Consider the following 13,621-nt stretch of genomic DNA (forward strand, 5'->3'; position numbering starts at 1 on the left):
TGCATGCTGAGCTCTAAAAATCAGCCCCTCTGTTTATCTATGCAATGTAAGCAATGCCACATTCACCAATGTGTCAGGAGAAATAAATTCTTTGTCTTTAGTTGTCTGAGGCTGAATCGTGTTGATAGAATTCTTATCGTTATGTATTTCATGAATTTATTTATGTTTCTTTAGCCGGATGTGTGATGTTCACGCCCTGAAACAACGCCACAGCAATACCACACCACACACACATACACATACACACACACACCTCCACAGCCTGTCCATCACAGCCAGCGAGGAGAGAGGGGAGCTGATGGAGGTCCATGCTGACAGCATCGGCCACAGGGTTGCCTGAGCATGTCAACATAGTTATATGCAGGAAACTACATGCATCAGTGTCCAAAACAGGGCTGTTTGTAATGGTATGCTGAGGATGCAGTATCGAGGTGGGTGAGGCAGGCAAGATAAAATGGGGAAATGGCATTAAGAACTATTCTGAATTTAACCATTGATCATAACTAGACTCTTGCCTGCCCCCCCCCCCAAGATACAACATGGGGAGCCAGAGCTAAACAGGTTTAATAAGTGCCAAGATGGCTTTAACAGTCAACTAAATTAGATATTGCTGTAGTAGGACAAGCTGCAATTTCTGCTGTCATTGTCCCAAACTGTTTTCTGCTAGGATGAGGACATAATATTTTTGAACCCTTAAAAAGGTGTGTAATTTGAGCAATCATGGTTATATTTTGCTACTCACTCAAAGACAAACCAAAGGGAGCAATCAAAAAGACAAATTAAATTTTTTATAAATATGTTGTCAATCCTGGCTCTGGTATATTTGGCTACAATAGATGAATATGATGAATAAACAATGTTATTATTGATGATTATTGATAAACTGATAAACTGACTTGGTTAAGCCTTATGACCACTTACTGCCTTCTGATCTGTGCACATTTCTTTACATTTTATTCATTGAAGTCACTGTTTAAATGGGCTTACGATCTTTTGAAAGGAAAAGTTCAATATTTTTGGGAAATATGGTTTATTTGCTCTTTTTAAAGACTTAGATGAAAAGATCGATAATACTCTCATGTCTCACTTTTATCTTTGGTTTGTTTTGTTTTCCCCCATTCCTAGTCTAATCACTAGTCTGCAAGTATTTTTATTTCAATTTATCTTATCCGGAATTTAGTGATATCTTGTATTGGATATTTTTGGCTGGACAGCAACAGTGGGGCCAGCCTTATAAGCGCAAATGTTGCACAATTAACCAACTTTTCAACTTAACCCTTTTCCAAAAAAGCACATGGCAACAACTCTAGCGACTTTTTGGACAAACCTTAGCTACTTTCCGTAGAAGACATTCATCAGTATTGCCCCATAAGCACAAGGTCGAGCTTTCCCACCTCAGGCACACTTCTCTATGCTGACCGCATGGCAGCTGACGAGAATGAGCGATCTGAGTGATCATTTTAGATGTAAATAGCCAAAATCACAGCACAGCCATTGTCTTTAACTTATGTGTTTGGAGATTTTGTCTGACGAAGTTGCAGTTATGGTAAATGGTAAATGGATTTGCAATTATATAGCACGTTTTTTAGTCTTACTGACTACTCAAAACACTTTACAATACTTGCCACATTCATCCATTCATTCACCACACTCATACGCTGTAGGAACAGCCATCAGGGGCAAAGTGTCTTGTCCAAGGACACTACGACACGTGGACTGGAGGATCCAGGGATTGAACCACCGACCCTCTGATTAGTGGACAACCCGCTCCACCTCCTGAGCCACAGCCGCCCAAACAAATAAAATCAGGATATTAGCAGTGCAAAGCAGCAGCTTGAAAATTACTTGAAAATGACTGCTGGTTAACATCGGCCACATTCAGTCACTATTTCATAATTGTTCCATTGTCTGACAACAGAAACAGAAAAAATATAAATGAGAACAGGTTCATTTGGGAATTCAGCTGTATTAAAATAATATATATCTGAGCACAGAGAGTAGGAGAGAAACAAACAGATAATGGGATAAAACTGGCTGACATTAGGCAGAATGCAAATAACCTACGATACAGTCCATCCATATTCTAGGTTTTGACCTAGTCTTGTTCATATATTTTTTAAATAAGATGTATTATACATTAACATTGTTCTTTCAGTAAGGCCAGCGTTCTACTCAAAATAACATGGGTGTTTTTCTACACTGCTGTTGAATAGCACTTTGGGCAGATGTACTATGCTCACTGTGACTCAAGAACTTTTTGTTCAGTGGTATCTCTCGCAAAAAAAAACAAACTTGCACGTCACAAAGGGAGAAGACACCACTTCTTCAAAAAACTGCAGATTCATTTTTGCAGTATATTTTAAGCCTTAACTTTATTACAGCTATTTTGCATACTCTAATAATGTTGTCATACCTGTATTTTCCATAGGCTACTTTTAATTCCTATAGATATAGACATTGCAAACAATGTTTGCACATAATTCACACTTAGGTTATTTTTATTGATCTCTCCTCAAAGTAACAATTCACCCAGCTCACCTTGACTGAATCATTCTAAAACTTGGTTTAAAGTTAACTTTACATTGATTGTTTTGACTTAACAGTTTCTGACATCCATTAAATCCACTGCACAATGATTGAATGCAGAATGTACGTATGTACAGTCATTTCAATTATCTTTCCAGCGCTTTGATGGCATTGAGGCGCTGACAGAGTCAAAATAAATTCTTGTAACTGACATCCTGAAATGAGCTACATTTATCTTTTCCTCCATCCTGTAACAACCCCCATTGTGTACTGTTTAACTGATCATTTACCCCTGTTTGCCTCAGACAAATGACATTGACTCTCAAAAACTTAAATGTCTCTGGAAGTGTCATCTCTCATGTACTTTTTCTACAGCATGTGTAGTCATGGTATGGCAGCCTCTCACTTTCCACAGGACAATGGAGATGAATAATTGGATAAAACTGGATTAGTTCAGTATAATAGGATAGATTTTTGCAATGAAGATGGTCGAGAACATTGAAGAAAATATTAAAGCAGAATCGGAGAATGCCATTGAATACAATATTTTATGCACTGTTCAGTCAGTGAGTCATAAAAGCAACTACGATTCAGATGAAAAGACAGCATACCTGGCACGTCTCCAGTTTCCTGAGACAGATGAGCAAATCTACCAAGAGATCAATGAAGCCAATGAGGAGAAGCTACATGCCAGGCTATCAAGCACAAGGCCTGTGAAGAGGAGGAGGTCCCTCTACTAGAAAATGGAGCTGCTGAAAATAATACAAAACATGGACTTGAGTACCCATGAGCAGGGAATAAACATTCAATGGTTGTAGGATAGAGAAGACATTTCAAGAATTGAGCCGCTGCTCCTTAACGCAGAGAAAAATATATTTTCCCAACAGTAGAGAGCTCTTTACCAAAGATGGAGAAAGTCAACAAAGGCTCCAGATACCGAAGCTTTTAAGAACACAGGAGCTGATCACTCAGCCAGCAAGTCCTCCAACCTGAACGACCTTTTGGTTGTTTGTCCCTACCCTCCAAGACAAGAAGGTTATGGAACAGTCATGATTCAACCCTTTAAATAGGAAAGAAACAGCAGTCTCCAAAGTGTTTTGCTGACTCATCCATCCAAACCTACTAAAGTGGACTCCGTCACTACTATATCACGACTTTCTCCTTTCTACATCCACTGGAGATCACCTAACAATAGACTTGTAATTTGCCATAATAAGGTACTTGCACAGATGACCATTGGTCTTTTTTTAATTTTTTTTTTTTTTATTAACAGGACAGTCCATTCTTATTAGAGAAAGACTGTGAGCCACCTTTTGCCAAGAGATACAACCCGAAAGAAAAGCCACTTAAACTAAATGTTAAACAGTTTTTATGGGACAAAAACTCCAAAATGGCCCCCGACATGGAGGAGGAAGAAGAAAAAGGAGAAGAAAACTCTTCAAACTCTGATAACTTCATGTTTCTGAACACAACTAAGACATGAGTACCTTTTTCTTCAGTAAAATATCACTCACCTGTGATATCTCTTAAATAACACAGTGTGCTGTCTGTATACTGTTTCTTCTGTGGAGAATTTTAAGCGATTAACATCATACATATGGCATTTAAAACAGCTGGATTGAGTGGAAACAAGATAAGACAGATGTGTTCAAGGTCATGGAGGGGGGACCGCAGCCTATCCCAGCATGCAATGGACAGGACAGTTTGACAGCCTCACAGGGCTAACGCAGAATGACAAACACATTCACACCTACGGGCAATTCAGATTTTCTGATTCACCTTACTTGCATGTCTTTGGACTGTGAGAGGAATCTAGAGTACCTGAATAAAAGGGAAATCATGCCAAACAGCACTATCACCTTTTCAAAAGATAAAGTTCAAACTAATTAAAACACGTCATTCATTCAAATTAATTTAAATGCTACCCATTGAGCCTGATCCTAAATTATGGAACAGCATTAACACTGTTCTGTTAATTTGCGGTGCCTCTTCGGTCTCACTGGAGTGACAAACTAACCTTACTGTAAAGTCAAGCAGACACTATACAGATTAAGCCTGGTTTTAACCCCCAAATGACCCCACCTTCCATATCCACCCAAACAACTAATTAGATCTGGGTTTAATTTCTGAATAACCAACAATCTGGCTGTTGGACAACTGGGTGAATAACTGGCATGTTAGAAACTTTGGTCAGCTGTCTTACAGCTTGAGCAGTTCCAGTGTCTGATTTCCCACATGGCTGCTGTCAGAAGACTCATTACAAACTGCAGCGAGCTTGTTTTAATATCACTGGAATAGTATTTTACATGTTGTGGCTATTGTAGTCTTGACTGAGAGGAGAACAGACCATCTGTGGCTCGTAGAAAAGGACAAAATAAGAGATAGCGCTTCTTTTCTCTTTCTGACTACATTGTTGAGGATGCCCGTCTTGTGTTCTTCACTGGACGTTCTGTGCTTACATTCAGAGTGAGCACCCATTTCATGACTGATCCGTACATTATGAACAAAGAAGTCATATGTTTTGGCTGTGAAGAGAGCCTGATTTCAGTGTGTAGCCTGAGCTCACATGACTTACAAGATTAATAAAAATGCAAATTAGTAAAATCGTAAGCAGCATCACCTTTAGCCACAATTTCTCGTTCTAGTCCAAATTGCTTCTTCTTCTAATGCTTTCATTTTGCATTAGTGATGAGAACAATAGTCTAGTGTACTGACAGGGCAACCAGCAGCAGGCAGTGCATTTTATGAACTCCCATCACTGAAGTACAAGGCACAGCCTGTGTTTGGTTATACACCGAGAATTTAGTATCTGACCAGATTAATATAGATCTAATATTCAACATTTTTCCTGGCTTGATTAAACCCTACTTCGAATTTCAAATACAAAAATGACAAACTTAATGCAAACCCAACAAAATTAAGAATGTATCACTGCATATTTATAACCTATAGGCCCCCTGCGTTTCCAGCTGCAAAACATGTTTTCCTTTTGGCTACCTGCTCTTTAAGGCCCAGTGGATATTTGATTAACATCCTCTGCCACATGAGTGGAATGAAATTATTTATTTACAGGCTTCTGTAGATGACCCATTCAAGGCTATGACAGATTGAATGCACTACATTTTCTCAGGACTACTGAAGGCTTACTTGCTCAAATATTAATTTGTCACAAGTTCTTTCATTGTTATCCACTCCTTGATGCATGCCAATTAATTACTGCAGTTAAATTGCTCACATCTAGTGCAAGGGCACTTGTTATTGAAATGTTTCATACCAGAGACAGTAACCACATGAATGAGTGTGCTAGCAGCACATGGTCTGAGCCCTTGTTTGCATTTCCCTTGGTTTTCATGTTGATCGAAACGCTGAAATGACATTGCAGCTTAGTTTTCAAACCACGGTAATTGGACAAATGATAAAAGAACTGTAAGAACGAGACTTCAGCTCGAATTAATGACTGAATGAAATCTGGAATTGGACAAGAAAACTAAGCATCAATGCAAATCAATAACAAACTCAGACAAAGTGGTTTACAGGCTGTATGTGCAAATTGGCTGCTGCACTGTAGGCAACAATATAAACCAATTATCAGGTGTCAGAATGTGCAACAAATACATCATAGGCCACACTTCTCGATACTAGCCTGAAAACTTGATTTCATGAAGTGTCAAAACAGAGCAGCACTTTCCCCAACACGAGTCACATGAGCAAGCCAGAGGATATATTATATGTAATAACGTTGAGAGCACTCACCAGCCCCTTAACCCTTTCTTTACACTTGTTGTCCAATGTATCTACTGCATTAAACCTTTTTCCGACCTTCTCATACTTAAGGAAGCAGATTACAGTCATTATTACTGGACTGTCTGAACAAAGATGTTTAACTTGGAGAAGGGAAATTGGCTAACTTTGAAACAGATTACTACTTTAAATAGATCTCCAAGAAAGTACACCAGCTGGAAAATCTGCGAGCTTCCTTGGTGACCACCTGGCCTGCACCTACGCAGTGAGAGAGGGTGTGGCATGTAGCAGAAGTGTGAAAACACACACACACACACACACACACACACACACACACACACACACAGACAGACACACAGACACACACACACACACACACACACACACACACACACACACACACACACACACACACACACACACACACACAGTGAGTGGGCAGGATGAGACTCAGTGCCATCAGGGGGTAAATTTCTCAAAGCAGGACTATAAAGTTTGTCATGTAATTGTGAAAAAGATTATGACAAATCTTGGTGATTATGACTTGAATCAAAGAATCAGTTTAGAAATATAAATTAATCATGTATGCTGATTATAACTAATTACAAACAAAAACTTTCCCAAATATGTGATAACACTTAAGCTTTAAACACTTTTTATTCATGTTGAATGGCTCACTGATCCTAATATACTACCCCCAGGATACTAGCACTCTTACTCTATACTGCAATCTATGTAAAGGTCAAGCATAATGAATGAAAACAGGTAAGCCAAGAAATCTCCCACCATTCAACTTCCCATTAAAATCACAACCACTTCTTTTTGTGCACAGATTAAACACAAGATATAATGTGTTCACCAGTAAAATTCAGAGGTTCCTGTAGGCAGATTTTGTTGCCTTTAGACAGAGCCAGGCTAGTTGTTTCCCCCTAATACCAGTCTTAATGCCAAGCTAAGCTAATCACCTGCTGCCTGTAGCTTCATATTTACTGTACAGACATGAGAGTGGTGTCTACTCACTGAACTGTCAGCTAGAAAGTAAATAAGTGTATTTCCCAAAATGTCTATTCTTTTAAGGAAGGCGATAGTTTTAATAAAAAAAACATAACCTGACCTAAGCTCTTTGTTGGGGTTTATAGTTTCTTTTTTGCCCTTTACATCTCAACTTTTTTGGCATTTTGAGTAGAAGGAAGTTGTGCTGGTCCCATGCTCTTCTCAGTCCACACCCGTCTTTCCTCTCCACTGTTGCCAAGTGCTTGCTCATTGTGAGAGCTGTTGGGTTTCTCTCTATAATATTGTAAGGTCTTGACCTCCGTGTTAAGTGCCTTGAGATAATGTATGTTATGATTTGGCGCCATACAATAAAAACTGAATTGAAATTGTTTATGCTGTCTATGCTAATAACACACAATTACACATGCCTGAAGAACCAAATGACACAAATGCCTTACAGCATTAATAAATAAAGTAATAACTTTCTAAAAGTTAAATGATCATTTTAGTCATCTTTAAGATAAAATGACTGATATTTTATGTTTCTAGCTTCTCAAATATGATGCTTTTCTTTTTGCTATTTATGCTTTTCTTTGTCACACAATAGTAAACCAAATACTTGCTAGTCAGACAAAACCTTCACCTTGGTCTGTGGCAGACAAAAAGTTGAATCATTAAACCACAAAAAAAAAGAAAGAAAAAAAGGCATATAATCAATAATGAAAAAAGTCATTTGTTGCTGCCCTATAATACTAAATACTATTGCTTAGCCCCAAAGCCAAAAGAGATGCGCTATGCAAAAATCCTGGATCTCTGGCTCCACAGACCAAGCCTCAGCACTATATGATCAGCATTCTTTCACTACAGAAATATTGCCACGGTGCAATTTTAGCCAACAAGATGCCAAAAAGCTAATTCCAGCTTCCATCTGAAGTAGGACACATTTCACTGGTCATACTTAAATGTCTATTTAGAGCAACCAATAATAATAATAATAAATAAATGATAAATTCTGCTGCTCCACTCCTGACCCAAAACAAGAAAAAGATGGAGCATATGCGTGTGGTTTTAGCTGAACTTGACACGGCTCCAAGAATCTTTTAGAATTGATTTTAAAGTCTATTTGCCCGTAGCCTATATTAAGCTCTAAATGGATGAGCTTACATTGCAAACTCCCTGTTGTTTTAAGTGCCTTCACGTTCACTCACATCCACCACTCTGGGTTGTTTGAAGTTCAGAACCACGGACATGAGACATTTTTATGCTCCCAAACTGTGGAATGCCAGTCCCCTGGATATTAGGGAGAAAACCTCAGTGAGCATTTTTAAGCAGCAGCTTACAACACATCTATTTCTGTTGGTTTTCCACTAGTCATTGAACTTAGAATTTTTCTCTCTCTCTGCACATATATTCAGTATTTTATTGTATTACTATGGTGCCATTTTGTGTTTCAGATTGCTCCTCATTTCTTCATATGGAGAGTGCTATAATGATAATAGAATTTCCACCTATCTGCTGTACCACTTTTACCCTTCAGCACAGCTGCCTGTTATCAGACATTCTGTAGCTTTAACCTATATGTTTGGGAACACAGTGTTTCAGTTGGTGAGCTGTACGCTTAACCTTTTGAAGCATCACCCATTTCTCTACTTTTGAGCAAAGCAGATCTAAAGCTCCACCAAGAAGATAGGCAGGTTTATTGATCTCATTTGTGCAAAACGTATGCCTATAGTCACCCGCCAAAATCTAGTGATTTGACAAATAGACAACACAATGCTCCTTTGTGTGAGTGCGTATGAATAAGTGAATAAATGGGAGAGAGAATGAGAAAGGAAAGAGAAGATATAATTCCCTTTTAACTCTGAAGAACATTAAACTTATATTATTTTGACGTTTTCCTTTTTTTACCTGCCAGGTCAGCTAATCAATACACAATAGCATTGATAGTGTGTGTGTGTGTGTGTGTGTGTGTGTGTGTGTGTGTGTGCGTGCGTGCGTGCGTGTTTGTGTGTGTGGCAAAGGCACAGAGGTGGGGTTGGTACTGACTCCCTCAAACTCAGCAGTCTCAAATTTAATCACTGCTCTGCTCGGTCATTCACAGTCACAAGTGAAGCTTCAAATTACCACACAAGATGTGTGAGTGAACACTGACCACACTGCGTCAAAACCGCTCCGTGCGTAAATGTGGAGCACATTAACTACTTACGCTGCTGTTCTGTCCGGACCAGTGCACCATCGCCTGGTTATGAGCCGTGTCCCCGCTCAGTGCAAATGTCGAACTTGTGAGCTGAAACTCCTCCTGGTCCGAAAACGAAGCCTCATCCCCGCCCTCGGCTCTGAATCCGGACCAAGTCTCTGCGCTCCTCCGTGTTCGTCTCCAACTGGCCACATCCTTGTCCTCGTTCACCGTCACATCAGCCTGCGCCCCATTTTCTCCATAAAAGCTGTTGTTTTTTGCATCACCGCTGCTGTTATCGGTCACGTTTTTAGGGAAAGGGCTAAACGCGCGAGGAAACACTTTGGAGTGGGAAAGTTTTTGTTGGCCGTTTAACACGTCCTTCTGGAGGCAACTTGTTTTATTTCCCCGTAACCGTGACTGTACTTTGGACGAACTTTCTTCGCTCGCGGTTAATTCCGCAACGTTGTGCTTTTCGTCCCCGCCGGCGCTGGGTTTGGCGCCCGGTGACCCCTCGTTAAATCCAACAAATTCTTCTGCTGGTGCCTCGCCAAAATGATCCAATTCCTGCGCCGAGAGTTCCCGGGGAAACGCTGTGACTAGCGGCAGCTGGCACGAGGGAATGCACCTCACCTCCGCTTTTGTTCCGCCCAGGATGGAAGTTAGGGTGAAGAGCCAAATCCACTCAGAGAAAATGATAAAAAGGCAGTAACCGAGGCGCGTCTCCATTCTACGTTAATTCCGACTTCAGGCGTGTTACAAACACATCATCTTCACTCTTGAGCGTCTGTCTGTCATCACCTGGTAAAGTGGAGTCCGTGAATGCACTGTGGGGAGGTGCAGCAGCAGCGCGCGGACAAGTGCTCCAAAGTCTACTGATGCAAACGATGCATCAGAGGAGGAGCTGGAGGCTGAATCCTGCACGAGAGGGGAGAGGGGCCCAAACCCCCGCATCCTCATCTCAACCTGGATGGGAGAAAGAAAAAAAACAGCAACTGGGTGTAGCCTACTCTTAATTAAGTTATATGTCTGTAGAGGCGCGTGCTCCCCTTGGGGTTCTTAATTCTGTTTTTGATCAGCTCCGTGCCAGATAGGCTACAGTGTCTCTATGAAACATTTGACCACACCATCATCCTTTAGGTGCTTATGCACTGGATTAAAACAGTCTGAAAGGTCTTCAGATGTTGAGGTCCCCCGGGGGCAAGACATTATTGGGTCTGCTTCCAGGCGTCTTTGTGTGGAAATGTTCCTGACAGGGGCTTTATGGAAGATACAATGAGGCTTTGCATTTTCCATTAGTGCGGGCCTAGGTAATCAATTAACAGGATTGCCTGTGTTCACTGTCAATTATGCCATGCAGGTAATGACTCTGTTGTGTCCCGCCTGCTAAATGCCTCGGAAATGGTTTCACTTAGGCTGCAGTCCTGCATCAGATGAATGGAGAAGATGCATATTCCTCTGATTTTAGCTTTCCTCAGATTAATGGAGGGATGTCTTCAAGGCTGCTGCCAGGGATTTTGGACCCCATGAAAAGATGTCACATTGGACCCCACTACCACAGGCCTCGCCAACCCTGAAAATATAAGACAGTGCAGACATGCATGCATATTTGATACAAGACTAATACCAAGAAATGTGCTAAAGGCCATCTTTTACAGTTTAAATCATGTTTCATATCATTGAAACGGCTTTAATGATTTTGACTTCATTAATTTCATAATAATGAGGCTTCCTGGATGTTTAATTTTTGCCAAAAACAAGAAAAAGAAACCGTTTCTTTTATAAGTACATTGTAAACAAAATACTACACTAATGATGATAAGTTAATAACTTAATATTGAAAAACAAATGACCTAATGTTCCTAATGTGCTCCTGGTTGGCCGACAGAAAGTAATGAGAAGGATAGAGGTGAGCAATTTATAATTTTCTCTATCACCCTCTTCTGGTTGCTGTTGTATAGGCACAGAGGAGTATGCAGGTGCCATGGAAATAATTGAGAAGCCATTATTACCAGACACCCTGGAATGGCCTATGTTGCTATATTTCTCTATACTTTGGGCTTTGTTCCAGTCAGCTAATGGTAAACCATTAGGAGAACTAGAGCCCGTCCAAACCCTGTGATTAGATTCTATTCCTGGGCAACATTTTGTCAATAGGATGAGGATGCTGTTGACTGGTGACTGATGCTGAAGAGACTGCCTATATTGAGCTGTGTTCGCTCCGAGCTGCGACGTGATCCTGTTCCACATACGGGTCAACTGCACAGAGACGTCTTTCATCGGCAGCCATTAGTGATGCAGTGAGCAAGAGCTGTCTCAATCTGTTTCAGTTAGCCCCCACCAGACAAGGGGAAACCAGTCTATAATGCAGATTGATGGCTGACTGAGAATTTCAATCATGGAGAACATTGGCTAAAAAGCTCAAGACTTGACTGTAATGCAAACCCTAAAGCAGAGTGCAACTATTACAATGCAGAAAGCCTCTCCAAGAAAGTAGCCTAATGCCCGCATGTGGCACCTATTCAGCTTTTTACATGTATTTTTTACTTGCTGTGACTTTGTCAAGGATACATCTGCACTGACATTGTGGAGTGATTATAATGGATTTTTGTCTGACCTGTCTGTTTAGTTTAGACATGGATGGTTGTGCACATGTGGATATGGAGTTGTGTATGGCTGGTGTGCTTTGACTTTGTTTTTCTTGTAACTAATCTGTGATAAAAGTCATTTCCTGAAGATGGACGCAACTAACGATTATTTTCATCATCGATTAGTCTATTATTTTCTCAGTTGACCAATTAATTGCTTAAATGTCAGGACATAGTGAAAAAAAGCAGATCACAGTTTCACAGGGACAAAGGTGACATGTACTTGCCTCATCTGAAAGAAATCCCAAAACCTAAAGATATTCAATTTACAATAATATAGATTAGAGAACAGCCGAAAAATGTCACATTGGAAAAGCTCGAACCCAAACAATGTTTATAATTTTTGCTTGAAAAATGACTCCAACAACTAATTGACTATCAGAACAGTTGCAGATACATTTTCTTTCAACTGTCTAAAGAAGTCGATTAATTATTTACACTCTGGATGAAATGTAGATTTCTCTTTGAAGCAGCAGTGGGAGGATGAAGTTGTGTAATTGTCATCATGTGTAAAATCAACAAATGAAGCTTTTAGCATAAGCTCGAGCGGGAAGACTCGAGCCAGCCTTATCTCGTCACCTCACTGAGACTCCACCTCTCCACAACTGTCCAATGATTTCACCGGGGCTGTGTGCAGGCTTATATCATCCAGTGATCGTCTTTTCTAAAGAATATTTAAACCACCTATGTTGTCTCTCTCTGCTGTCATTGCTGTCTATGCTGCTTGCAACTTCGCCCTTCCACCACTGCACCACCACCAGTGTTCCAGTGTTAAGGCCCCATCTAAGGCTCCCTCGGGGGTTCTCAGAATGGCTGCTATTCATAGGGCTCTATCGCCATACATCTCCTTAATCGACAGCGTCAATGCCAAAGTCTTTATTAAATAAACTTTCACCATTAATGTTAATTTGTGTCTTTCCTGATTGAATAGATTTTTAAAAAAGTAATAAAAATCACATGTTAAAATTAAAACAGTATCCGTACAAGTGTGAGAGCACAAGCAGACTCTGGGAGGTGTAAAGTGTGCATTAAAAATCAAATATCCTGGGAGGATCTTCACAGACTTTAAATTTCACTTTGAGAGGTGACAAATTTCAGGACCAATATCGCATAGCACATTTGTGTGCACAACATGGCAGCTGAGTGGAATTATTGTCTTTCGACAGACAAGATTGCTGCTTTGCCGCCTGTCACACAGACTGAATACAAACTGTGTTATGCTCCCTGAGCTCATACTTCAATGATGGGACCTTGTGAGCAGACAGTGTAAAAAGCACACAAAGGAACGAGACAACAGTGATCCATGTTGGTGGATTATTCTTTGTATGTTTAATTAAAAAGAATTCAGTGGAAGACGAAAAGAGCACTGTATAGCTCTTCTTTGAAACTAGACCTATTCCACATTGATGTCTGGTTCTTTTTCACAACTATCCTTATTACTCTGGTCCATATAACATTTTTAAAAAGGACCAAAGACTCTATGGACACTAAAAAGCAAACATCTGCTTTCAGTGCAGCTTACTTTAGAGTATAAGCA

At 40.2% G+C, this 13,621-nt stretch overlaps 1 protein-coding gene across 3 annotated transcripts in view; it reads right to left on the reverse strand.

The window, feature by feature from the left end:
• Window positions 1-13,416, reverse strand: part of LOC130181565 (VPS10 domain-containing receptor SorCS1-like) — a 52,209-nt gene extending 38,793 nt beyond the window's left edge. For 2 of the 3 annotated variants that reach the window (XR_008829595.1, XM_056395874.1), the window contains exon 1: window positions 9,467-13,416. Coding sequence is in view for 2 of the 3 variants with exons in the window: in XM_056395874.1 (XP_056251849.1) it covers window positions 9,467-10,165 (699 nt within the window). In the remaining variant the exon portion in view is untranslated. Of the gene's footprint in view, window positions 1-6,279; window positions 6,384-9,466 lie in introns of those variants that run through there. The other variant, XM_056395875.1, reaches the window with a different exon arrangement.
• Between the last annotated feature and the right edge of the window lie 205 nt (window positions 13,417-13,621).

The sequence above is a fragment of the Seriola aureovittata genome, chromosome 14, assembly GCF_021018895.1.
Source record: "Seriola aureovittata isolate HTS-2021-v1 ecotype China chromosome 14, ASM2101889v1, whole genome shotgun sequence".
Classification (NCBI taxonomy): Eukaryota; Metazoa; Chordata; class Actinopteri; order Carangiformes; family Carangidae; genus Seriola; species Seriola aureovittata.